Here is a 25436-nt window from a genome sequence, read left to right on the forward strand (position 1 = left end):
TTTCTGGCCCCCAACATCCCCTTTTACCTCCCCCACAGCACTGTTTAAACCTGTGAAACCGCCAGATTCGTGCAGTGCAAACAGGCTCTGAGTTGACCGGTTTTGGAGGAAAACAACTTAAATAGTCAAAACATTTCCTTGGTTTCGTTAAAGCGTTTCCACTGTATCTCTCCCTGTTATTGTTTTCTCCGGCTCTCCTCGGGAGATGGACCTGCCCACTCCTGGGACGGTGGGTCAGGGGCCGCCGGGGCTGGGGGGGTTTGGGCTGCGCAGGGTCGGGATGAAAATCGGTCTCACCTGCAGAGCAGGAGGCGAAGCCCGTGGGGTGCGGGCTGGGAGCGGGGCCAGGCGGATTATCTTCTCTCTGATACCCCCGTGTTCGCCGGAGGCAAGTTGCCGCTTTTCCATGCATGGGTTATCCCAGCTGCACAGCGGAGATAACGCCGCTCGCCCACGCGGCAAAGCACTCGCAGGGCTGGAAACAAACGGGGCCAGGTGGAAGGATGTCCCCGAAGGGGACCTTGGTGTGCTGCGATAAATGGTTTGTGGCTTGGGGGGGATGATGTGCCCCAGAGAGGGGCATGGCAAAGCGCCATCCTGCATTGCCGCTCACCGGCGGTGAAAACCCTCCGAACGCTGCCAAGCCAGGCACTCGGAGAGGCTAACTAAGTTTTAAAAAATTTATTTATAAATAAAAACATAAAATTACCAGTAGTTTACATCGGTCACCAGAAATAACATCCAAAAAACCTGCAGAAAAATAATTATATGTACAGGCTGAGCCTGGCCAGCCGCAGAGCGGGCAGGGTGGCCGCGGCTCACACCGGGAGCGACACACCTGCGATGCGGACGGTCACACACAGCGTTGTGCAAAGGCAGCACGTCGATGCCTCCGGGCGATCACATCATACAGCGCTGGCTGGGGAGGAGACGGGGCTGGGGCGACGGGGACCTGGGACGGTGCCACCGAGGCCAGCGGGTGCGGGAACGGGGCTGAGCAGGCGGACGCGGGCATCGCCTCGCTGGGGGCTGTGGGACGGGGCAGGCGGGGAGGGCTCTGCTCCCCTCGGCACCCCGTGTGTTTGGCACTGGAAAGCTCCTGGTCGCCGTGCTCTGGCTCCGGCGCGGGGTGCGGAGGGGGTGCAGAGCCCTTGGCGCAGGGCTATGGCTTGGATGATGCAGAAAATCCCTTCTGACCTCGTGAGCCGGAGCGGAGCCGGGTGCCGTCCTTCAACTCCTGGTCTTCTCTCCAAAACATCCTTCAGCAGGTCTGGGCAAAGGCTGGCAGACCCAACGTGGCCCTGACCTACAGCCGCAGGGCTGAACGGGGATTTGAGGTTGGCTTTTCTCCAGCGGACCATGGCTAAGGATCGCCTCGTGCTGTGTCCCAGCACCGGGACCGGCCGGGATGCCCCGGGGCGGTGCGTGGGGGGATGCTCTGGGGCAGGTGCAGAAGGCACAGACTGGTTTCCCTGTGTTGCCTTTACAGGCTGGCTGGAGCGGGGTGAGGAATGCTGAATTTTGCTGCTTGTGCACAGCTTTGAGCCCTTGGCCAAATTTGTGGCATGGGATCGTGCAAGACCCCCCCTGCAACCGTGGGATGGGGCTTCCTAGGCTGATGCCCAGCTTGCTAGTGAGTAAACAAACATATTGCAGTAAAAATACCATTGCACTAGCACAAAGTGGTCCCGGCTGGAGACCTCCATCCTGGCAAGCTGGATGCCGGCTGATTCCCTCCCGGCTCGTGCTGAGCTGCGGGGGGACAAGAGGCTCACCGCTGGTGATGTGCAGTGGAGCCTTGTTATCCGCTTGCTGGCGGCAGGAGGAAATTTTAAGAGCTGGGGTAGAAAACAAAATGAAAGTGGTTGGTTTGGGATTTTTTTCACCAGCTCCTGTCGACAGGATTCCATGGACGTAAGGGCACAGGAGGAGATAAGGCAGCTGGGGTTCCCGGGAAGAACGGTCGCAGCGAGCAAGTGAGCGCGCGATTTCCCCCTCGATTCCTTGGGTCAGACTGTGGCTTGGAAATTTCTGTTAATTCTTAAATCCAGTTGCCTGTCTGGCAGCTGGAGAAAAGGGACACTGAGTCCTTGTCCATCAGAGCAGGGAACGCTGGGCTCGCCACGGCTGTGCAGGTCCGGGGAGGAGGGATGTGCCGGTGCGCCCGTGGCCAAGGGATGGGACGGGTGCGGGCTGTGCTCGTTAGTGAAAGGTGATTTCAGTGGGGGCGTTGGCTGTAACGAGGTGGGGTGTGCGTGGGTAGGGTCCTTCTTGAGGCACGACAGCAGCCGAAGGACGGGAGAACTGGATGTGCAGCCTGTGCTGGCGGCAGGAGGCGGCTCCTTGGTCCCACGGAGCCCCGGAGCTCAGCACCGACCGGAGGAAGGTTGAGGAGGTGTGAGAGCAGCGCGGTGCTTCCTCCAGACCGTGGGCAGGAGCAGCTGGAAATGTGCCGTGGCCAATTCCTCTCGAAGACAGTGGGACGGGCTGTGGTGTCCCCGTCCCCAGAGCTGTGCCATCATGGGCTCTCTCCGAGCCTGGAGCAGAGCATCGCCTGGGAGTTTTGCATCATCTCGCTAACCTCACAGCAGATTATTTGCCGAAGTCCTGTTTCCTGACCGCCCCCCGTCACCGGCTTCTCAGTCCTAAAAGGGGGCAGAAGGGATGCTGCTGGGGCGGCAGCGGGGGCGAGGGGGAGCTGCTGGCACGTCACCATTGGCACGAGTTGCTTGTTCACCTCTGTAACACGACAGGCAGCGGAGGGTACCGCCGCGGTGCGACACGGGGAGGGGAGAAGGGCTGGCGAGCTGGCCAGGCCACCAGCTCCACTAATAAATACATGGCTCATCTGAACTGTACAAGGTGTGGGCTGAGCTGTGGGGCAGTGCTTCTCACCTGGAAGGGACGCCTGAGCCGCAAGAAGGAGAAGGCAGACCTGGCTCAGATCTCGGTGGCGATGATGTCCTCGTAGGGGACGTCGGCGCCGGGTATGTCCAGCTCGATGGGCTCCTTGCCGTCTTCCCCCGTGGCGAGCTGCTGGAGCATCTTCTCCAGGTTCTGGTTCCTCTTGTACATGTGCAGGTAGCTTTGCTGCAGCTGCTTCTGGTAGTGAATCACCTTCTCCTTCTCCTCCTTCCATGTCTGCCGCTCGTGCTGGAAGCCGGAGGTCATCTGCTCGTTGTTGTCCCGCTCAGCCTTCAGCTCTGCCCTCAGCCTCTCCACCTCTCCCTGCAGGGCTTGAGCATCGTCCACCATGGCGCAGGGCCTGGCCACCTCCCGGGCTTCGCTCAGCTGCTCCTTGAGGACGGCAAGCTCCGTCCGCAGGTCTACAATCTCCTGCTCCAGCAGGTTCACCTTCTCCCTCAGCAGCTCGGACTCGTTCTTCTTGCGCTGGAGTTCGTTCTCACACACCTCCAGCTCCATGGCTTTGGTGCGCAGGGAGCCCTCCAGGTCCTGGGTCTTCATCTCCAGCCCTTCCATCTTCACCTTCACCTCCTTCAGCTGAGCCTTCAGGCTGAGGATCTCGGTGGTCTTGGTGTTGAGCTCTGTCTGGGACTCCTTCAGCTGCTGCTTCAGGAGGGAGATCTCCCCCGACTTCTGGCACACCTGTGGGGAGGGATGCAGCACCCGAATTACGGCTGCGCCTCGGAGAAAGCCCGCAGCACCCACGGTACCCCGTGCAAACCATGCTGGGCACGGCTGGGCTTTGGCTTGTGGACACCCCGGCCATGAAATCCCATCCAGGGAGATGCCCCAGCACAGGGAGCAATGCCCCTGGCTCTCAGGGGGGGCTGGAGGGGACCCCACGCTCTCCATGCATCAACACCCCAGCTGACACGGAGGGCTGCTGGTGAACAGCCGTGAGGATTTAAGGAGCTGACACCCCTCAGCTGAGGTGTGGAAATGGAGGGTGTCGAGGAAGCGCTCAAGTCTCAATACCCTGTCCAACATGTTTGCCGAAACCACCTCTGACGGCTCACACGGTCAGTTAAACTCGCTGAGCTTGTTTCGCAAGCAGACACCCAACTGCACCCTGCACCCCGCAAAATTGCAGCTGGGAGCAAAGCGTGTAAATCCCACTGAAGCCTAAAGTGTGGCTGGTACAGCCGTTCCCAGAGACAGCTGTTGGGGGTTCGGCATCCAGCTGCGCTCGGCGGGACCCTGTGGCCGCAATTTTGGTAGGGCTTGCGAACCGCCTGGAAAGGTGGCTCAAAAATGCAAATAAAATAGAGATACTAAAAGCAGTATGAGAAACCCTTGCACGCAAGGGAGCTAAGATGAATGCCACGCTCCTCGAAGCGTGCCGGGCAACAGCTATGCTTCTCCCTGTACAGCCACAGTGAAGTGATATTAGTGTATGTTATTTAGGTGGGTGAGCAGGCTCGCTTCTGAATTTTCAGCAGTTTAACAGTCTTTGTTCAGCGATACCCAATCAGTGAGAAAATTAAGCTTAAGCACAGAGTGGAAGGTTTTCCTGCTCTCTAATAAATGACCATGGCAAGTCCAAGTAGTTCCTATTTACACATGGGAAGGCAGCTTTACTGCTCCTTTGGGGCAGGCAGCCTGAAAAACCCTGCGCTGGAGGTTGGAAGCACAAAGTTGTTTTAATGACTGGGATTTTTATGCAGTAGCTGTTTCCTTATATGATGTGAAGTGCTGAGGGGTTCAGAGGGGCAGTGAGTCACTCAATTATAACTTACAGAGCCTCCGCGTGACAGACTAGGGCTCTCCTCCACTTTAATATCTATATCCTACAGCCTGGGCTTGGTACATGCACCATCTGTTCTGCTCAGACCCTCTGTGGTGCTGCTGGATGCAGGTACAGAAATGGAGAAGAGCTGCGTGGTTTATTGCTGGTGCCCGAGCTATTGCCTCCCATGCACACGCTTTGCTTTCGGCATTGGCAGCCCGAGATGCCGCTCGGTGCTCCGGTGCCGCTTACCTCCCACTGGGTCTCCTCCAGCGCTGGGGCGAAGCTGGTCTTCTCCTTTTCGTAGGACCTCAGCTTAGTTTCCAGCAGGTTTTGCTCTTTCATGAGGTTCTCCAGCTCCTCCCGGAGCTGCTTCTTCTCCTGCTGCAGCTGGAACACCTGGAGGTGAAGGACCTGCTGCGTCCGCTGGGTTTTCTGGGAGGTTTGCTTGAGCTTGCTGTTGCATTTCTGCTTGAGGCCCTCCATCTCTTCCTTGCAGCGCCGCTGCTTCTCTTCATAAGCCTGGCAGGAGCTGACTTCCTTCTCCTCGAAGCTCGACTGAAGCTCCTGCAGCTCTCCCTCCCTCTCTAGCAGCTTCTGCTCCAGCTCCTGGATGGTGGACTCATCCGTGGAGATGGGCGAACGGATGCAAGTGGTCTTCTCAGCAGCGTGGTGGTGGGGGGCTTTGCCGGGGTTGAGGATCTTGTTGCCCCCATCGGAGAAGGACATGGCCTTGAGGCTCATCATGTTGCTGTCCTGGATGATGGCGCACTGCAAGATGTTGTGGGCTGAGCCCCCAAAGCGGCTGATGGGTCCCATGGGTGTGACCAGGGGGTCGAGCTGGTAGCTGCTGCTGGTGCTGTGGGTGGGGAGGCTGGACATGGAGTTCCTGCCGGAGTCGGACAGACCCCCAGAGAACAGCACCGGCTTCAGCTCCTGCTCCTTGGCTTTGTCCGGGGGGTGCAGCTGCTGGGAGAGGTGACCCCCGTTCTCTGGGGAGGAGTGGAGGATGGCGCCGGACCGGGGCAGCACCGGCTTGAAGGCGGTCGGTCGTGCAGCCGGCTTCTCCGCGCCCTGGGGAGAAGAGCAGAGCCCGTCAGCACAGATCGACACCACGTCATCAGTCCTCCCCCATCCCTTCTGCCCCCAAGGACGAGACCCCCATGGCGGGGGAGGGCTTGGGTCTCCATCAGGGGTCAACAGCTCGGGAGGATGCTGACGGCTAAAACCGCCTCCGTTGGGAGGCAAACAGCATGTTTGGAAATGAAAGGATACGGATCACATTGCTGATCCAAATCCCCGAAAGCAGAGGGTGGCAGGGTGCCCTCAGCACCCCCCCGCTGCCCCTCTCCTCCCGATTCCTCCGCAAAAACTATTTTTCTCTGAGCCTCCTCCTGGACTAGGACCAGGACAACCCTGCAGTGGGACCTGCACCCGCTTGGAGAGCAGATGCAGTCCGGCGGGACACCCCCCACTTCTGGGGCCACCGCGTCCCCTACTAACCACTTCCAGCTGACTGGGAAAGGGCATCAGCTTCTGCGGCGTGGGCGTCCCGAAATCCATGCCGCTCGTCCCGGCTTGGCTGCCCAGCTCCCCGCCGGCAAGCGAGGTATAGTCCGCTCGGTGGGAGCCGTGAGATTTCTGGCTGACCTTGATGTAAAAGAAGTCCTCATTCTTGCTGCTTTTGGAGCTGGACTTGTGGCTGGAGTCCTGGGAGAAGCCGAAGCGGAGCAGCCCGTCCGAGTACCTGTTGAGCTTTTTCAGATGGGACGACTTGCGGAGCTTGTACTGGGAGGCTCGGCAGTGCTTGCTGTGGAAGCTGTGGCCGGAGATGAGGCTACTGACGCTGCCCATGCTGCTCCCGGGTGGGGGGCATGCAGCGGGGGGAGCGGAGCCCAGCTGAACCGTGTGGCGAGGGGTCCGGGCAGTGGGTAGAGATGGCTGCTGCTGCAATCATAGCAAAGACCTCGTTGCGCCTGGGAGCTGCAAGCCTGGGGGAGGCAAAGGGAGCAGGGTGAGGAAAAGCGGCTTGGGAGGTGGGTGCAATGCTTGGGATGCCCGTGGTCCGGGCATCGGCAGGAGCAGGGCGGTTTCTGACGATATAAATGCCTAAACACGTGCCTTGCACGCATGTTTGGGTACAAGCTGGCATCGGGCACGTGAAAGGGCTTGTGCGAAGGGCACGCGTGCACCGCAGCGCACATGTTTCCCCGTGTGTGTGTGTTGGGCTGGGGGTGTGTGTGTGCAGATGAACTGGTCGGTCCTCAGGTGCGTGCAAAGGGAGAAGGATGCTGCTACGCTGCTGCCAGCCCAGGACGCCTCTTCTCCATCCCTCCGCAGAAGCCCCACGTGAATGAAAGAGGGCGGCGGACAAGGAAAGCAGGGAAGAGCAGGGCTTTTCCCCGTGCCTGGGTTTGTCTCCAGCAGCCTCCCACAAACTGCCTGTGTCCCCCAGGCTGGCTGGTACCCGCCGTGGCACGGCTCCCGGCCGGTTGGGCACATCCTGCCCCGCACCCGGGGGCCTGTCGGGAGCTGCTGGGTACGGTGCACCCGGATGAGGCCAGGAGGGTTATGAGACATGGGAGTCTCTAAAAATAAGGAGAGGAGGAAAAGGGATTTGTAGTGATTTTTAGGTGCCTAATAGGCACTAATTTCCACAAGTGCCCATGCCTCCTGCTCGTTCCATGCCAGATGGGTCCCGTCTCCTGACAGCCCCCCTCGACGCTGCGAGCTGCAGTCACAACCTCTCCTGTATCAGCCTGTCACTCCCTGATTTCTCTCCAATTTTCAGTGCTCCTCTTAACCTACCTGAAAAGGGATGCTGTGAGGCTTAATTATGCTTAATGTCTGCGCAGCTCTTAAGAAGACAAGAGGCGTTATGTGTGCGCTAAGTATTGTGATTACCGTTCAGAGGTATGCGGGGCTGTGCATTAATTCTCTTTGCTATGGGGGAAAAAAAAAAAATCCCAGCTCCTGGTGGCCTTTGTGACACTTGGCTCCCAGTGTCAGGGCAATAATGGAGATGCACCTTCCATCTAGATAATTAAAGGGTGAGATGGGGAGAAGGGGGAGGATCTGCTCGTAGGCAGAAGTTAGTGCATGATCAAAATGAGCTAAACCCTGTTTGCACAGGATGATGAGAGAGGAAATGTTTCTGCTGTCTGCTGCATGCAGAACAGCTCAAAGCTCCCACTCTTGTTGCTGTCGGCGCTGTGTGGTCCAGCTCTTCTCCGGAGCTGCCCCGTGCCAGGCTCCCATTGCCTGGGCAGGTGTCCTGAGGGTAAAATGTCCCTTGGCAGTGGGATAGGGCTGGGTGGCAGAGGGCATGCAGGCACAGTGTGCCAGGGCATCCTTGCTGCCTTATCCTCAAGGTCTAGAGAGTTGCTCCTATGTTTTTCCCATTCTTTGTTACATCCTGCCTTACGCCTGCTCCGGCGCAGGCTCCTCTGCATCCTGAACAGAGTAGCACGGCCCTGCGCTCATCCCTCAGCTTTATTTGTTTTCTTTTTCTCTGTGCCCTGAGGACCCAGATTGATTAAGTGTCAAAGAAAAGTCCCAGAAAGACAGAATATCCGCTTTAATCCCCAAATCCATTTTTGGGAGATTAAGAGAAGTAAGTAAGAACTAAGGTCTGAACTGCTGCCTGGATGCTGATATGCTAAAAGTGATCGATGACTTTGGCTTCATTCATTTTTACAGGGTAAGAGGCATAATGTGCGCGGAGGGGGAGGAATCGCTGCAGGGAACAGGATAATTGGCACAGGAGGCTGCTTCGCCAGCGTGTGTTCCCGACACCACGCTTGTGTGTATGCGCCTGCAGAAGAGAAAAGGCAGTGTCACAGCAGCAAAGCTGCCAACTATAGCGACAGCATCCCAGAGACAGCGTTCAACACGTGCGAGCGAGCGGGGAGGGGGGGAAAGCAGCCGATGTATTTACATACACCTATGGCAGAGGTGTCAGGGAGGTCTGATGCCTTAAAATGCGGCATGGCGTGCATGGATCCGCTGCCCTGGGGACGCCAGGCTTGCTGTCGCCGTGACCAGAGCACCCGGCCCCTTGGATAGATGTGCCTTTGGTTTTTTGGGTGCCTGCAGTAGACAGGAGAAATGTGGGGAGGGAGAGCTGGGACTTTCCAGCCTTTTGGCAGGAGGCGTTTCAATCAATCCCAGCCCTCCTACACATGCCTGAGAGGGTTGGGCATGCCTTTTTCTTCTTCTTCCCTCTTTTGATTTAAAAATGAACACTTTGAAAGCCGTGGAGGAGTTGGCATTCATGCACAGTGTTAGCAGAAAGAGAAAGGCTCTGGAGACAGCACAGCTGGGAGCACACCAAGCAAGCAGAGGGCACAGGCTTCAGCTTCAGCTTTGGGGGCACCTCCAAAAAGAGGGACCGGACTTGTCCTCCTTCCTTGTTCAGCCTTTGCGGCACGTGTTTGCGTCTTCCCCTGCGTCAAATCTAGTGACTGTGTGACTCTATGGGGAGCCAAATTGGTTTGCTGAGCCACACAAAAACTAATCATTATGTACATACATATATATTTAGACGCATGTATATATGTATATTTTAAGGGGTTTTGCATGCTTGGCAACAGCCACAGTTCAGTTAGGTTAGGCATATTGCAAAGTGTAAAAGGGGGTTGGGGTGGGAAAAATAAAGTGATACTGAGTGCAGGGTCTGAAAATGCCCCGGCAATGGTGGGTGCCCCAGTCCGTACAGCTGGGGGGGCTGCTGGAGATGGGGTGTGTGGCACCATGGCTGTAGGCACAAGCAGGGAGCTCACGCCGCAGCGAGCGGTGCAGGCAGCCTGGATAAGCATGCAGGTGTACTGGGGCTGGACCCGTGCACGTCTCTGGGGTGCACGTTGTCCGCTATGGGTCCGTGTGTGCCCACCAGCGTGCGATGGCGATGCCGCCGTACCTGAAGCCAAACGCTGCAGCCCCCCACCCGCTCAGCTCCCCGCCTCGCCTGGCTCTCGGTGCTAAAGGTGAGTACTTTGAAATGTAATTTGCCCTGATACTCACCAATTAATGAGGACAGAAAGCCAGAAAAGACACAAGCCTTTCCCTCTCGCTCTGCCGCCTCCAGCAAATGAACCCTTCAAAGCTCTTTTGTAGGCACCGTGGTGGGGAGGGGGCCGGGGCGACTGGCACGAGCCCCACGTCGGTCGGACCCCCGGGGTGACGCTGTGCCGAGGGGCAGTGCCTGTGCTCCATGACCCTTCACGGGACTTCGAGGGGCTGTTAACAAAACCCGTTGAGGCGGCATGGTGAGCCAGGAGGCGTGGGGGTCCGGCAGTGGCCGCCCGTGGGACAGACCCCCAGTAAACACCCGGGTAGTGTGGGCTAAACCCACGGGATCAGGGGCTGAACGCATGGATGCACCCACTCTTGCTTTTGCAGAAACAGAGGGGAAAAAATGAATGGCATCCCACATTCATTGCAGTCATGCCTACCCTGCAATTGCACGTAGGAGAGCAACTCTCTCCATCACCTCCTTTCTGAATGGGCTGCAGGAATTTAATCTTATCTCCCTGCAGCACGGTTTCTTTGAAGCCTTTCCCTCTTCCTTGCAGAGTTTTCAGAGGCAGTAGCTTTCTCTCTGCCTTCCCCAGACAGGTCACCTTCGTAAGCGCCTTCGTTTCCTTCCAGGCTTCGCAGTGTTACTCTCTCCCTGCTGATCCTGTTCTTCTCCCCTCAGTATGCGAAAGCTTCCTTCTCCCCTGCGCTCCCTCGCCTACTCTTTTTCCCTCTTGAATTATTATTCGTCATTTCTGTGCAGATGCACCCACACATTTGGGTGTTTGTTGGGAGATGCAGAGATAATACAGAAGCTGCAGCAGCTGCCAAGAGCCTGGATCCAGGAGCAGCCTCCTTCCTCTTTCCCTTGATTGCTGCCGGGTGATGTGCCCCTCTTTTACTCAGTGATTTGGGTCTTTGAGACACCAGGAATGGGACCCCAGGGGAAAATATGGGCATTTCCATGGTAAAAAGCCATGCACGTGCTACCTGGAGCATCTGGCTATGTTTTAATGAAGAGGATGGCTTAATCCAAAACTTGGAGCGCAGCAATCCCACCGAGCTGGATTTGGGATCTGCAATCAAAACCGGGTTCTGATTTCAGGACCCCCAACCCCAAACACTAACGAACACCAGGCCAATAAGACAGACCCACCCCGGGCTGCGTGAGCATCTGCCTGTCCACGCTCAGACTTACGAGCTCACCCTGCTCTCCCCGTGCCCAGCTGGAGCCAGACTCTCCGAAACGCGCTCATTTTGGTCTCCAAAGAAATGGCAGCAATAGGGCTTGGAGAGCCCCATCAGCGGAGCCGACCTTGCCCCCACCCTGTAATCTTCATCCTAATCGTGCTAATGGGGATGAATTCAAACACCGCCCAGGCAGACGCCATCCTTGTGGTGCTCAATTGTGGCTCGGTGCCGGCAAAGGGCCCCATTACAAGGCTTTCATTCACTCTAATTCATTGTCCCTCACTCATTCATTGACATTCATTGGGATCATTTTGATCGGAGGCAGGGAGTGAATTGAGTCCGGGATTCACAAAGCACGCACCATGTGTTCTGCCCTGATTTGCCATTAGTGAAGGGGGACACTCCAGATGAAGAATAACCAGCCTCAATTACATGTTACATCCACTCTAATAGCCCAGGAGTCCATCACACTTAATGTTATTTCAATGAACACTAAGAGAATTCACACTCGCTGGCTGGTGCTTGTTAGAGGAGCCGGCAGTGGCTTTGGCAGGGATTTGGGTGGGCTTCGTGCCAGCCCAGCAGTAGACGACTGTGCCGGGTCTCTGCCAGTCCGGTGTCCCCTGGCAGCTGGGCTCTTATGCCACAACCGGTGATCCTGCTGCAGGCCCTGGAGGTGAAGATGCAATTGCTCAATAGGGGGAAAAAAGCAACAAAAGGCAACCTGCATCTGTTTTGAAGCCCATCGGCAGCACCGAGCGCTGCCTCTTTGCACCCAGTTCCTGCGGGAGGGCGGCTCAGGTCAAGGTCGCTTACGCCGCCCTTCCTCCTGCCAGCCCTGCTGGAAAAGCCAAAAATCAATGCTGAATTCAGCATCAGCTTTGGGAAGAGCTTGACGGAGCTGCGCACACCTCTCTTCCATCCGTCAAGCAATCAAGGCACAAATCTTGACTGGGGATGAGTCAACAAGTGGCTTTAATGGGAGAGTAGGGCAAAACCCTCCATGTGATGATGTAGGTGGCATTGAGGCGACTGGCTTGAGCTATGTTTGGGGAAGCCAGTGCTAGAATAAGAGGAATTTCTCAAATTAACAATGAATCATATTGGCAGAGTGAGCTTTAGAGGATATCGGCTCAACACCCACTGTGCTGTGCCTACTTCCATACTGTCTGGTCCCTCCGCAGGGAGACAGCAGCGTTTCCCTGTGTGGGAGCCCTGGCTGAGCGGAGCGAGGCTCCTGTCCCCGCCCGAGGACGATTGCTCAACCCACAGAAAATTGGTGTAAGTCAGCAAAGTCCCATGACTTTCAATGTCTGCGTTTCTGCAGTCTCGTGCTTTCTCTCCAGCAAATGCTTACTGGACAGTTAGCCTGAGCACAAACTAATAGCACCAGCAAATACGTGGGCTAGAAAAAGTGATGTATCATTCTTTCTGTCTCCCTAGCCTGAGAGGGACTTAGAAGTGAGACAAGCCTTGTTGCTGGTGGCTGGAAGGCTGCAACCTCAGCCAGCAGGTATTTATTCCCAAGAAAAGCTGGTGTTTGCCCTGGCAGCCTGTGGGGAGTTACAGCCCACAGGAAAGTCGGGAGATGAGCCAAGTGAGCTGGTGGGAGAGGGCTGGGCTGGGGCAGCGTAACCGATCCTCGGGCTCGGCAGGTCACCGAATGATGAGGCGATGGAGGACAAAACATCACCTACTTAACCTGCTCCCACCCGCCAGCCCGGTCAGCGATGGGATGGTGTCATTAAAAGAAGGCTGTGCCGGGAAGCTGATGCTCCCTTGCCAGCCCTTGAGCACCGCTCGTGCTGACCCGGGCGAGACGGGGCTGTTTACGGAGCCAGCCTGTGTTTTCCATGTGCAGGGCGACGAGGGATTTCTGGTGCCGAAACACCCCGGCTCTCCCCCGCACAGCTGCAGTTTATATTAAACAGCTTCATATGCAAGCAAATCCAAACAGCGTTATCATAAGCTGGGCTTGAGATGGTCCCGGCCTCCCTCCTACTGTCCCTGTACCCCCGCCTGACCTGGAGGAGGGGTTGTTCCCAAGATGCGCTGCTCTCACTGGATGCAAGCGCAGCAACAGCAGGGCACTGTGGGAATATCCCTGCACGGCTCTGGGAGCCTGAGCATCCATGTTATTACCACCTTGGCTTGGTCTACAGCTCTTCTTTATGCTCCTGATGCCATGTATTTCTGCAAGTAACCCTCAGTCCTACACGTGACGTCCCCAGCTCTCCGCTCAGACCAGAGCCCAATGCTTTCTCCCTCTGTTTTAGGCTAAATGCGACTCCAGGACCCTCCAGCTCCCAAACTTCACTCGAGCATGTGCGAAGACACCCCACCTGTGCCACCCAGAAATACCCAGACCTCTTCACAGCTTTATCCCTGCTCCTGCCAGCAGCCTCATGTCACACGGATTTCGGAGCTCATCAGTGATTCAACAGCCAAGCACAGCACCCACACAAGTCATATCAGTCATGCTCCCGGTACAAAGGAAATGCTTGCATGAGACATAGTTAAATATTTCTGGGGTGGAGAGAAAAATCTTTTCGGCTTACTTAATTCCTAACAGCATCTGGCTTTTCCCGCTAATGAGCAACTAATACTGCAATTAAAGCCCTGCTAATTGGAAACTCAGAAACGCTCTGATCCCTGCTTTTGTCTTTCACAGGTCTGGGGACTCACCGGGGCTGTGGCAGGCACACCTGAACGGTGACGCCAGTGCTGGGGAACGGCCACCACCTCCATACTGGTGAATTCACACCCCTCCCACGACAGGCACCATCGCTCCGCGGAAAACAGCCGGGTCAGCGCCGAGACCCTGCCGTGCCACGACACCCGGGGCCACCGGCACCCGCTCAGTCTCCGCCGGCTGCTCGCAGGACCCCTCTGTTAACAGGGCAAGTTTTGGGGAGGGTTTTTTTACAGCCTGAGGATGCCATGGGGGGAGAAGGGGCTGCCTTTCCCAGGGAGGACCTTGCAGAAGGTACCATCCACGGCGGCCCATCGGCGTGAGGCTGGCAGGTGCAAAACGACCGCTCATTCCCTCGGAGGAGGGCGAGGGGGCCCTCGCATCCCCGCCGCGGGGTAGTTATTTTGGGAACCGTCTGGGGCTGGCAGCTGGTGCTGGGGTGGGTGACAGCTGAGCACGGCTTGCACTTGGGATCTGCGAGGCCCCTTCTCGCGCATCTATTTCCGACCCTGTAAAACACAATCTGCCAGGGTGTGAGCATGGGGAGGGCATCCAAAAAAGCTGGTTGCAGGGGACTGGCTTGCGTTAGGCATCTCGGTGTCTCTGTACATCTTGCAGGTGCCTCCAAGTACGGTCGGGAAGTTGCAGAGATGCTGTCCTTTAATTCCTGCCTGTGCAGCACCGATGCGGTGAGGTCTGTGCCTGGTGCTAATTGGTATAGCTGCAGCCCCTGTCAGCAGCCAGACTGGTGAGGTTTGGTGTCCTACACATCTCCCACGCGCTTTCTCTGGGGTCTAATTGATGGAAAGGACTTGCCTGTCCAGCTAAATATAGCAAGAACTTCATGTAACTTGAGATGAGCCCTAAATACTTTTCCTCCTGGCTTTCCGCTTCCACAGGCTTTGCACGTGTCTTCCTCTGTCCCTCTAATCAGGGATAAACCAGTAATGAGCCCATTTCCCCCAAGTTATGACAAGATGGTAGCATCAAGGGTTTCTTCCACAAGCCAGTCCCTCACCAGCCACCAGGAAATACCTGGACTAAGGCTCTTTCTGCTGTAAAACTCCCCCAAGAGCATACAGGGGAGAAGCATCCTCTTCAAGTACAGGGAAAATTTAGAAGTGGAGCTGCAGGCTGCCATGGAGACAGGGCTCTGTTTGCAATCTTCTTGCCTTTGATTGTCTCTCCTCCTCTCCCAAGCGGTTGAAAAGCAGCCAGGAGCACGGCCCGTGTTGCCTCCCATGTTCTTGCTGGCCACGGCTGCCCAGCCCACCTTCCCTGGAAGCCCTGTAAGTGCTTAGGAGCCCCAGTTGGGTCTCCTCTCTGGTCCTTCACCTCCTCTAGCCTTTTGGCACCTCCTTGGTATATCTGGGGATCATAAAGCAAATCCGTGCTGCTCCTCTCTCAGCCGTGTTGGGTTCACGTGCAACGTGAGCACTGTCAGGGTGCATGGACCCACCGTCTGCTCTCCCTTGCTCTTTTCTCACTGGCGATGACCAGGTAGCTGAGCACATGAGCAGCCAGAGGCTGAGATGGGGCTGGTTCTCTTGGGACATACGCCTCAAGTCATAGGCTGGAAACTGCCTGCTGCAGTGGGAAGCTTCGGCTGCTTCCCTAAGAAAGAGGAGGGGAAATAACTGACCCTGGCAGCAGCTGAAACCCCTCAATCTCTGTCCTTAACAGTAAGGCTGGGAGTATCAGGGGAAGAATTTCTCTGAGGTAGGACCTAAAGATCTTCCAGCAAACTAAACTTCTCCATGTCAAGTCTATGCTTGACTTTACAACACCTGAGCTCCAAAACTAAGCTGTGCATTATTTCTGTGCCATCCTTCCTTGTTTGTGGTACCAGTTATGCTGTGGTTTGCCTAAATGCTGGGTACTTTTGTGCCCTGCATGATGCTTAGCCAAGTGGGAGCTGAGAAAAGGCAACTTCTGCATGTTGAAGAGTCAGTCTCAGTCCTTCCTGCGAAAAGCATCTGCTGCGCTGCCGCTGTCTTCTCATCCTTCAACTCCCTCTCTTGCTTTCCAGAGTTACATCCCTGTAACACTCCCTGCTCTGCTCTGTCCTTATCTCTGCTCTGCTCAACCAGGCTTCAATGCAGCAGCCGCCGCAGAAGAAAAAAAAAAAAAAAAGGCAAATTCAGTTCTTGCTTCCTATTTTCCTCCTCCTCTTTTTTTCAAACTTGGCCCGTTGTGAAAACCACCCCTTTAATGCCTGGCTGCCAAATAGAGCAATTCTCTCAAAAGAGAAATGTACATCAAAGTTGCAAGGAATATTCAATTAACCTTTAAAGGAGATCATCCATAACTGGCTTACAGAGATGTCATTTAATTGTTTAAAAAAAATAAACACAGGCACTTGCATTTCAGAGGAGCATGTCTGCTGAGACAGTTCTGGCTGATGTCTTGCTAAAAGGCAATTAAATATCTAAATGTTCCTTCCAACTTGCATTCTGAGCTAGAACCTCTGACACAGTTATCATTGCTTAGGCAATATGGCAAGGGGCCAAATTCATCCCTCCTGCATCTAGGAAACCTCGGTAAACTTCTCTGAGAAAATGCCATTGATGGCAAATGGCCCTGTATCATTGCACGACAGCAAGTTAAGATGGACCTTTTGGAGGTTTTTCTCTTCCAGCAAGAGGGAGGCAAGCACCCAGCTGCAGCCTCTCTGGCTCTCCGACCTGAGCACTGCCAATGCCCTATGGGGGAGAGATGCTCAGTTCTCCAAAAGTCAGAGGCTCAGGAGATGAGGCTCTTTAATAAATGATTAAAAAGCCTCTTATTCTAAGGAGGAGAGCGTGCACATGCATTGCTACCCTCTGCTGGAAGGAGCTGGCTTTCACAGATGCCTTAAGCTGCTAAGGAGATAAACGGAGATCTCCTTTTAGCTCAGGAGGAAAACTTCTGTGTGTGAGGAAGAGGAAGGTCTGAACTGGAATGCTGCTGTTGAGAGAACCCGGTTGGAAAGCAATGCAGGGTCAGCATTTGCTCCTGCAACTCTGGAGTAATCCCAGCACTGCTTGTGCAATGGGGTGTCCCCCTTCCCCCAGATTTTGCTTTCCAAAACCAGGTAACGGCCATGCATGTGCACATTCAGAGCTTCCCAGAAACAATCTGTCGAGCCTTCCTGCTCAAGGGGGGGCTTTTCTTAATTGAGTAAGCACAAAACCCCAACAGTAGCAAACAACCTGTGTAGGAAAGACTTTGTGACCCACGTGCCAAATCTTTGTACATTCCCTGCTATTTTTAACTAATCCCTAATGGCAACGGTCCGCTTAGGTCCTGCCCGCTCCCAGCCGCACGCCTTCACTGCTGCTCTCCCCGACCCTGGCACTCCGTGCCTCCTCCCTGCATCCTTCCCCCTTCCATGGAGGAGCTTTCTGTGCATCCTTCTACCTATAGGTCTCCTGGAAAAACCACAACAACAAACCCAAGGGCAGCCGGTAAACATAGAACATCAAATAAATTAGACAGGGGGGGGATTTTTAAGACCTCCCAAGAGAAAGAAATATTTATAAACACACATACAAGTCAGTGGTTAGGGGGACTAGAAAAAAAAAGCCTCAAAGTTTCCTCTCCGTGCTACGCTTTTTCTAAGTGCTGGAGGATTCAGGTCCCATGCCGTGGAGTGCAGGGCATGGGCAGCCCGCATGGCTCTGTTATCGAGCAGTACAGGGCCATGGTCCCGTCTCTGCCAGTCTGTGCTGCTCTGGGGAGAAATTACAGCAGCAGTTTCCTGTAATGGCTGCAGTGATACTATCTTTTCACACTTGTCCACGCAGCACCTTGCACCACAGGCTCTGAGCTCTGCCGAGATGTCTGTGGGTGACTGAGTGTCCCGGGGAGCGAGCCTGGAGCTCAGCTCTCGCTGTCGGAGACGGGGACGGGTTTTTGAATGGTCTCAGAGAAAGCAGATACGTAATCCAGCCCTCCACCGACTTTTGCTCCCTGTTGCACTGAGAGCTGCTGCTCTGCGGCTGCCCACCTCTCTGCATGCCGCAGATGCCTCACCTGAGCGTGTGCTGAGCATGACTGTACCTGCCCGCAGCAAAATAGAGGCTTTCAAAGAGGGGAAAAATAGTGATTTAGGGCTAAGGATATCATCAGAGCAAGGGCTGTGGGAGGCACGGGATGGGGACAGCATCCCTGTCTGTGCCTGGCCCCGCTTTGCAGCGGAACATCTGCAAGGGCTGGGCTTCCCTCTTTCGCCGGTGCCGCAGTCCCTCTGCCCAAGCGCGGGGTCGGGGTCTGCCCCGCGCACCCCCGGCACGGGAATCCTGCCCTGGAAGTCCCTACGCCCGCTTTGGTGGCTCGCAGGGGAGCTGGCTTTTCTTGAAATCTCATTTTCCTGCCTGAGTTTCACATTCATTTGCTTCCCACCGCTCCGCAGCGCTGCCTGCCAGGGAAGAGTGACTAAGGGGTGGGTGGAAAAGAACGACTCAAGCCCAATTTAGCAGCCTGCGGTGCCAAGAGGAGGGGGTCACCCGGGGAGCAGGAGGGGCACCGGCACAGCTGGGGGCTCCGAGGGCGAGGGAACTGCCACGGCAGCGAGCGCAGCCCCTCGAGCGTGTGTGTGTTTTTGTGCCATGGGCTGCGGCTGGAGGCCTGGCAGGGAGCTGAGAGCATCCCCCGTAGCGTGCGATTGTGTTCCCGAGTGCACTTTTGCAGCTGCCATTAATTGCCCCCACCACTGATTGCACCGACGATTTTGCACTTACAATTCTTTGTCCCACTGATTAATGGCCCTGGTGATTAATTGTACGGGTGATCCGACAGAATGGCTAACAGAGGGCTCTGCGGACCCTCGGAAAAGCCCGGCTGCGGGCATAGGTGTGAGCTGGGCAGGTCGGCACGGCACGACATGGCACGACATGGAGGGGCTCGGGGAGACGGTGTGTGACGGTGCATGGCCGTGACTGCAGGCCGGTGTGGGAGGCTGGGGCCAGGCCAGGAGCAGCCGGGCAGGCTCTGCCCTGGCAAGGATTTCAAAGGGAGGTTAATCAGCGTCTGGAGCAATGGTATCAGGACAGATAGTGGAGACTCACGAGGACTTTTTTCTTGTTCGTATTCCACTTGCGGCAGCCTTCAGTGAGGAAAACACGCTCTCGGGAGGAATTTGGACAGCCATGGTAACTACTATGGAAACGCAAGCCCGCTCGGAAAACGGGTCAGGTGCTGGTCCCTCTGCGGGGAGCACACCGAGTCACACATGTAAGGAGTTCACAGGCCTCAGCTCATTTGTGAACACAAGAGAGAGAAGCTCCCTCAGCACCGCTAGGCTGGGGCAGCCTTGACTGAGGAGATGCCCAGGGCTTGGCACTGCTGGAAGGGGCTGACACCGGGGCCAGGGGAGTGTTAGCAGAAGGGGACCGTGGGAAACCAAATGCAAACACCCTGGGGACAAAGGGGTTTGTAGCAGGGATGCAGTGGTACCGCCGCTGCAGCTGGGATCGAGGTGTGTGGGCACAGCCGTGGAGGGGAATCAGGGCTGGGAAGGGGTCTGGATGGGAGCTGTCAGGGCTTCCCCACAATCCTGGACCAACTTCTGTGTGTGGGACCCTCCTGCCACGCACTGGGAATCTGTACCTGTGGTCAACTACTCCTGAACCATGAGAAAAAGCGAGGTGCTCTGCGCAGAGCCCAAGCAGGCATCCAGCCCCTTCGGAGATGGCAAGGTGCAAACTCCTCAGCTGGCTGAGCAAAGAAGGGAGCATTGTGCACCGAGCCTGGGACCCGGCTCCGTGCTTGTTCCCAACCGGAGTCGGCAGCTGCCAGGCTGTGCAGATCTGGCACCGAATGGAGAGCGTCACCGCGGTGAGAAGTGACAGCCCAGAGCTGACTTCTGCTACAGCCACAGCAACGCTCCAGAGCTGCTTTTAAAGGCAGATGTTAATCCCTGGCTTTCCAGGACCCAGGCGGGCACCTCCAAGAGCTGTGCATCCTCTGGTCAGCAGTGACCTCCCACCCACGCATTTACCTGCGTGCAAAAATAGGCACAGATCCCGCAGCCTGCCCAGTGCGCACACACCCCGAGGAAAGCGTTGACCGACCATGCGTATGTGCACCCAAGGACAGGCTAAAACGCTTCCAGCGATACCTGGCTGCACACTCACATGCAACGATACCCGCATCCAGACACAATTAATATTTGCACACAGAGGTACCCGATGCCCACGCAAGCCTCTGTGCTTGTTAATCCTCTTCCACCCACGCTGCCCACCCGCTTGCTGCCCATCTTACCCCACGCACACAGGCACTACAGGCAAATAATTCCTACCACGGGCAGGCAGCCCCTTTCCCGAGGATGGCTCAACGCTGATGACAGCGAACCAAAGGCATCTGCTCCTTTCTTTCTCTTCCCGGAGAGTTTGGGGACTGTGTAAACCAGAAGCAGCCTGAACCAAGGTGCTGAACATGCAGAATTTTCTCGCTGCCTTGAAAAGAAGTTTTCCAGACTTCAGAGGGAAGGGAAAAGCCGGAGCCGAGCCCCGTGGGAGCCGCTGGCGGCTCCGACCTGGCAGAGCTCGCCGAGGGATGTGCAGCCGGGGGTGGGGGGGGGGACACACGGGACACGAACCCCGCTGGGTTTAAGCCGCTCTCCCGGGCAGCTCCCACCCGGCGGGCTTGGGCAGCGACTCCCACCCTTTGTGCCCGAGCCCCCCCCCGCCTTGTCACCGCAGGATCAGCCCGGGAAAGCCGTCGCGCCGGGCACCCCCGGAGGCACGGTGCCCACCGGGCCGGTTAACCCCCAAACCTCCCCTCGCAGCCCCCCCCCCCTCCTCCTCCCCTCTACCCGGAGCTCCCCAGGCAGCAGCCCCCCCACCCCCGGTGCCCTGTAGACCCTCTCCATCCCTTCTCCCCCCCCCTCCTCCTCCTCCTCCCCAAGCCGAGGGGCTTTGCCCACCTCCGGTGGTCGCTGCCTCCTCTGCGCGGCGGCGAGGGGCTCCGCGGGGCTCCCGGTGCCCGCCCGGCAGCAGCATCCCCGGCGGCGGCGGCGGCGGAGGAGGAGGAGGAGGAGGAGGAGGAAGAGGAGGAGGAGCCTGGAGCCCCGCTCCCGCGCATCGGCCCGCCCCGGAGCAGCCCCCGGTCTTTGTGTCCCGGCCCGCTGGGTGTCCCGGTTCTCCCCCCCCCCCCCCCCAACCCCGAGCTCCCCCCCCGGGGAAGCGGCTGCAAATGCCCGTGCTCGGTGGGTTGGGGGAATTGGGGGGGTTCCTTTGCTCTCGGCGGGGTGGATGCTAGAGGAGAGGAAAAGGGGAGAGGTGCTTTGGGAAAAGGTGGCTGGATTTGGAGCATCCGTGCTGGCCGGTACCGGGATTCAGTCCGGTGCCTTGGAAAGCTCTTCGGGAAAAAAAAAAGTCGGGAGAGCCCAGGGAAAAGCAGCCAGCAGCAAGGGAGCTCGCCCGACCGGGAAAGGTCGGGGCTGAAGTTCCTGTTTTGCTTGATTTGGAGCAGGGACTCGAAGCGGAGTCTCCAATATCCCCCGTTTGGGATGAGGGCCGGGGTGTGCCTCGCTCGTGCCACAATTAGTCCTCACGGCAGGAGTAAGGACACGTTCCCCAGGCCTCTGACCACGGGCAAACGAATCGATGGGGCCGTGGCCAAGAGCCATCCTAGGTGCAGGTGGGGAAACTGAGGCACGGTACCTGCAGCCCTACTCCAGCTACAACGGGCGCAGAGCCAGCCGTGCTGTCAGGTGTCAGCAGAGGAGCCTCGCCGTGCTCGGGCTGATGCTCAGTTAAGCGGCTTTGGCTCCCCAAACAAGCCACCCCCTTGGCTGCTCCGCTGCGAGTGCCTGTGTGTATACGTTTATGGGCAGAAAGGCAGATAAATGCAGGACGAGGAGGAGCTGAGCCACGGCAGCGTGTGCGCGGGTGGCTGCTCCCGTCCTGGCTCCAGCGCTGTCAAGCCTGGCAGGAGTTTGCTCTGCGTACAGCCCTACCTTCAGGTACTGAAAATGTCCCCAAAGCAGCAGGCTGAGGTCAGCGTGGGCTGAAGACCACCTGTGGGACTGGGAATTGCTGTGCCGAGGTACAGACATGGTGGGGGGGGCAGCCTCCTGACCCCTCCTGGCCTTGCCTTTAGTGCTGAACAGTGGAGAGGGATGCTCTGAAGAAAAAACCCTGGGTGCCTTTGCTAAATCACCTTCCTGAAGCGATACAGGCTGGGTCCCTGGTACCAATTTCTGTAGCCCACGCAGGCTGTGCTTTTCCGCAGGTAAGGCCCATCCTGCTTGTGCAGATGTGCATTTTCCAGTATCAGGAGGAAGCTGAGTGGGTACCCACGCGCATTCTGACTTTCGGTGTGTCCCGCTGCTCCCCGGTAGGCTGGAGCCGGGTTGGAGGTACAGTTACGTTCCCACATCCCTTCCCTCCCTGTATGTCTGCCCCTGGGGAAATCTGTTTGCCTCCTTCTCCCTCACCTAGTCGTTAATCTCTTCCTACATGGAGGCAGGTTTCCTGCCTGCGCGCGCTGAGCAGGCCTGTTTGCCATCGACGGCTGACGCAGCGCTCAGGAATTCGCTGGGTAGCTGGCAGCACATCTGGACTTGCCCCGTTCGAGGTGCTGCGTCCCGGTCAGGTATGCAGCGAGGGAGGCTCCCCCCGCTCCAGTACATACCTGTGCCGTACTGGGGAGCAGCCGGTGGCTCCCCCGAGCCCCACATCGGCTCCTGCCCCTCTCTGGAGCGGGGAAGGGGGTCGGGGAAGATGGCAGCCCTAGTGTGAGCTGGCACATCACAGCGGGTGTCTGGCTGTACGGCAGGAGAGCTGCAGCCATTCCCTTCCCAAGGTCGGCGTGGGAAAGTAGCCTGGGTGCAGCATTAGCGTGCACATCCCTGCACACACGCGGAGCCCCAGCAGCAGCACGGGGAGAGGCAGGTGGGCCCAGCAGAACCCCCAGACACGAGAGGACCGCAGGTCCTCAGGGACAGGGACTAAACCAGTCTCAAACTGGTCTGCGCACCCATCAGCCGGTGGGTCCCCATGGGAATGGGCTCGTGTCCCGCGGACGGTCACGCCGCGGTTGCCAGCCTTTGGCATAACTCGAGGAGAGCGGCTGGGGCTCGGCGCCGGGGTTTTGCTTTGCTCCCACTGTGGGAGCCTGGCCGGCGCCCTGTGAGCAGGCAGGCGGTGTGAACCGGAGCAGCGAGGTCTGCTGCTGCCCTGCCTTCCGCCGGCGTGCGCCCAAATCCCAGCCTTCGACTCCCACTATCAGGGCATTTGACACCGAGCGAAAATAGTTACGCCGGGGTGGAGCACGGGAGAAGTGAGGTTTTAGCTCTGCACAAACCACAGGGCTTTGATTTATGGAGCTGGCGCTCGGCAGACGAGATCCACCCCCCTGCTTTTTTTAATATTGTTTCCTGGCAGCTTACTTGGTTTCTCTGCCGATTTGAGCAACGCTCCCACAATCCTGCGGGTGCCTTGTTGCCTTGAAAGCAGTCAGCTGGAATTTGCTATTTTAGGACCTAAAAATTGAAGAGAGGAAGAGGAAGAAGAAGAAGGAGAAGGAGAAGGAGAAAGTGTATTCATGTGAGTGCAGAGGAATGGTTTAGCAGGATCTCACTCAAGGGGAAAAGGCACAAAAAAAAAAATTATGATTAATTTTCAGTCCAGCAGAGCTTCGTGTTTCTATAGTAAGTCATAACAAAACAAGGCGGCAAAGCCAAGAAGTTATTTGTACCAGATGGGCCAGCAGTTGTATCTGCAGCTTTTCAGGAATCGCCCTGACTTGGGCAGATTTTGCAGCCAGGAGCTCAGGAGTTCAACCATCGGGGGGAGGACGACGGACAGGGTGGCTGGGGGACCACGGCCCTGCTGTGTCCCTTAGCTGTCCCTGCCTGGCTGGGGGGACACACACCGCTGTCCCCCAGCCCGTATCACTGCCCCGTCAGCCTCCAGCTCCTCCTGGGCTGAAACTCGTCCTCCCCGGCTCATCCGTCCCGTTCATGTCAGCACTCGCCCCGTCTGCCGTGTCCTCGCCCCCGCAAACGAGTCTGACTACGTGGTGTTGCCTCACCTCCCCGAGTCACCTGGAAGTTTTCCCAGGACAAGGGAGCCCCGGAGAGTAATAGTAAAGGGTCCTCACGGAGATTTGGGTTATTGAGGAGAGCGGGGTGAACTCCCAGCCCCTGCCTCTCCGTGGGGTGCTCAGGCAGATGCCCGCTCGTGGCCCGGAGTGGGGCTGTCCTGCCAGGGCAGCGTGGAGTTTGGATTTCCCCGATGCTGGGAGCTGAGCCGTAGTGAAAGAAAGACCTCCCTGCAAACACGCCCCTGTCTCCCACCTTCATTAACAGAGAGATTAAAAATTTCTCCAACAAAATCCAACCCCCCAACATTTCAAATAATCCACTTTTTGCACCCTCGCTGCAAAGAGGCGATGAAATACCAGCGGCTTGTTTCCTTGGGGGAAATTTGGGCAGAGAGTGGATGAAATGTTCACCTGCCTCGCTCGAGTCTGGCACCTCCGGCAGCTGCCGGCAGTGCCAGGACTGGCGCAGGTAGTGGGTGAGTGAGTCAGTCACTCATCCCTTCCACTTGATACTAGTCTTTCTTAATCACTTAGTGTAGTCATCCTGGATACAGCCCTAGGTGGATTTGCATAGATAGATTGAATAAGAGTCCCTTCTCACTTATATTTTAGGATAAAGGATAAGCAGAAATGACAAAGACAGGCTTTTTCCCTCTTTTTTTTACTAACAAATTATTTACAAATCTATTGAAATTGGATATAACTTAGTTCATACTAATTTACTGCTCTGTAAGGGAATTACAAGATAATAAGATCAGTGATAAGAGCAAGAAGTAGGTGTATTTAATGACTTTTTCCCCTACAGAGCTATGAAGCAATATTGGACAAGTGAGGCGAGCCTGGGAAAAGGAAATGAACCCGCAAAATGCTCCGCAGGGTTGGAGGGCTCAGATGGTACCCGGAGGAACAGGAGGAGGACGCCAGTATAATAAATAGTACCTTTATGTTTGCACATGAATTTTAAATAGCAATACAGGCACTGGATGTGAAGCCAAGCCGGGAAGTGCTGTCGGCGCGGGGAAAGGGGCATCGCTGGTGCTGGGGCCAGCACGGGGGGGTTTCACGGCCTGCTTTGCTTCCCAAAACCGCACGACCCACTTCCAAGTGGGGAGAAAGCGGCACAGGTAAAGCCGGCTGCGGTTCAGCTTGCACGTGAGAGCGCTGCTGGGGGGCTGCCCAAAGTCTGAGCCTTTCTATAGGTGACAGAGCGGGGACTCGGGGCTTCAGGGCTGGGGTATGCCCTTGGGATTGCTGAGGGCTTGGGAGCATCAGCCCTCATCCTTTCCAAAAAACCAGCTCCTTAGCAAATCGTAAGCTGAAAATGCATCCCCGCAGTAGGTTCACCCTCTCTGGAAGCACGCACGCTCCGCTGCAGGGGAGTGCTGTGCTTGCCCCTGCCCAGGGATTTGGAGATGAAAATGCAGCAGAGAAGAATGAGTGTTTGGTGTTTGATCATTTCGGCTAGGCAGGTGGATTACAAATGACAATTAGCCTGTGAACCTGCTCGGCATAATTGCGGTGGAGCTGCAGGGACATGTGCGTGCTCACACGGGCTATCTTGCAGAATAGAAAAGAAGCCGGCTTAGCCGTCCTGTCGGCGGGTAAACACTACGGTAGCGATCTGCAAGATAGCGAGAGAGGAGATTATGTATGCGGCCAAGGAGGATCTTGGCTGGTGCTGGTGGTGGCTACTTATGTGTCATGCGGGCTTTGCTTTAAGCTTTGCAAGGCTGTTGTGCAGGGGGTGATGTATATTAATCAGCTCAGCCCCGCTGTGGCCAAGCCACCAGCTGATATCCCTGACGCGCCCGTGAT

The 25436-nt window shown here is 56.6% G+C and overlaps 1 protein-coding gene across 2 annotated transcripts; it reads right to left on the reverse strand.

Annotated features, from left to right (window-relative positions):
- Window positions 1–666: 666 nt before the first annotated feature.
- LZTS1 (leucine zipper tumor suppressor 1) lies at window positions 667–20593 on the reverse strand. 2 transcript variants are annotated; one of them, XM_052806452.1, is made up of 4 exons: window positions 20497–20593; window positions 6194–6681; window positions 4943–5764; window positions 667–3606 (listed from the first exon to the last, which is right to left on the reverse strand). In XM_052806452.1, the coding sequence occupies exons 2-4, from the start codon at window positions 6542–6544 to the stop codon at window positions 2941–2943; spliced, it is 1839 nt and encodes a 612-aa protein (XP_052662412.1). In that variant the 5' UTR covers window positions 6545–6681; window positions 20497–20593; the 3' UTR covers window positions 667–2940. The 2 variants fall into 2 exon arrangements, with proteins under 2 accessions (XP_052662412.1, XP_052662411.1); XM_052806451.1 differs by lacking the exon at window positions 20497–20593 and adding an exon at window positions 19870–20034.
- Window positions 20594–25436: the final 4843 nt, after the last annotated feature.

The sequence above is a fragment of the Harpia harpyja genome, chromosome 13 (genome assembly GCF_026419915.1).
Source record: "Harpia harpyja isolate bHarHar1 chromosome 13, bHarHar1 primary haplotype, whole genome shotgun sequence".
NCBI classification, from domain to species: domain Eukaryota; kingdom Metazoa; phylum Chordata; class Aves; order Accipitriformes; family Accipitridae; genus Harpia; species Harpia harpyja.

What these genes read in the sequence shown, in the direction of transcription:
- LZTS1 (XM_052806452.1), bottom strand. Translation starts at nt 6,544, where the DNA reads ATGGGCAGCGTCAGTAGCCTCATCTCCGGCCACAGCTTCCACAGCAAG. An exon ending in TTCCCAGTCAGCTGGAAGTG is followed by an intron (nt 5,765 to 6,193) that starts GTTAGTAGGGGA and finishes TCTTCTCCCCAG; the next exon opens with GGCGCGGAGAAGCCGGCTGC. An exon ending in TGGAGGAGACCCAGTGGGAG is followed by an intron (nt 3,607 to 4,942) that starts GTAAGCGGCACC and finishes CCCTCCCCACAG; the next exon opens with GTGTGCCAGAAGTCGGGGGA.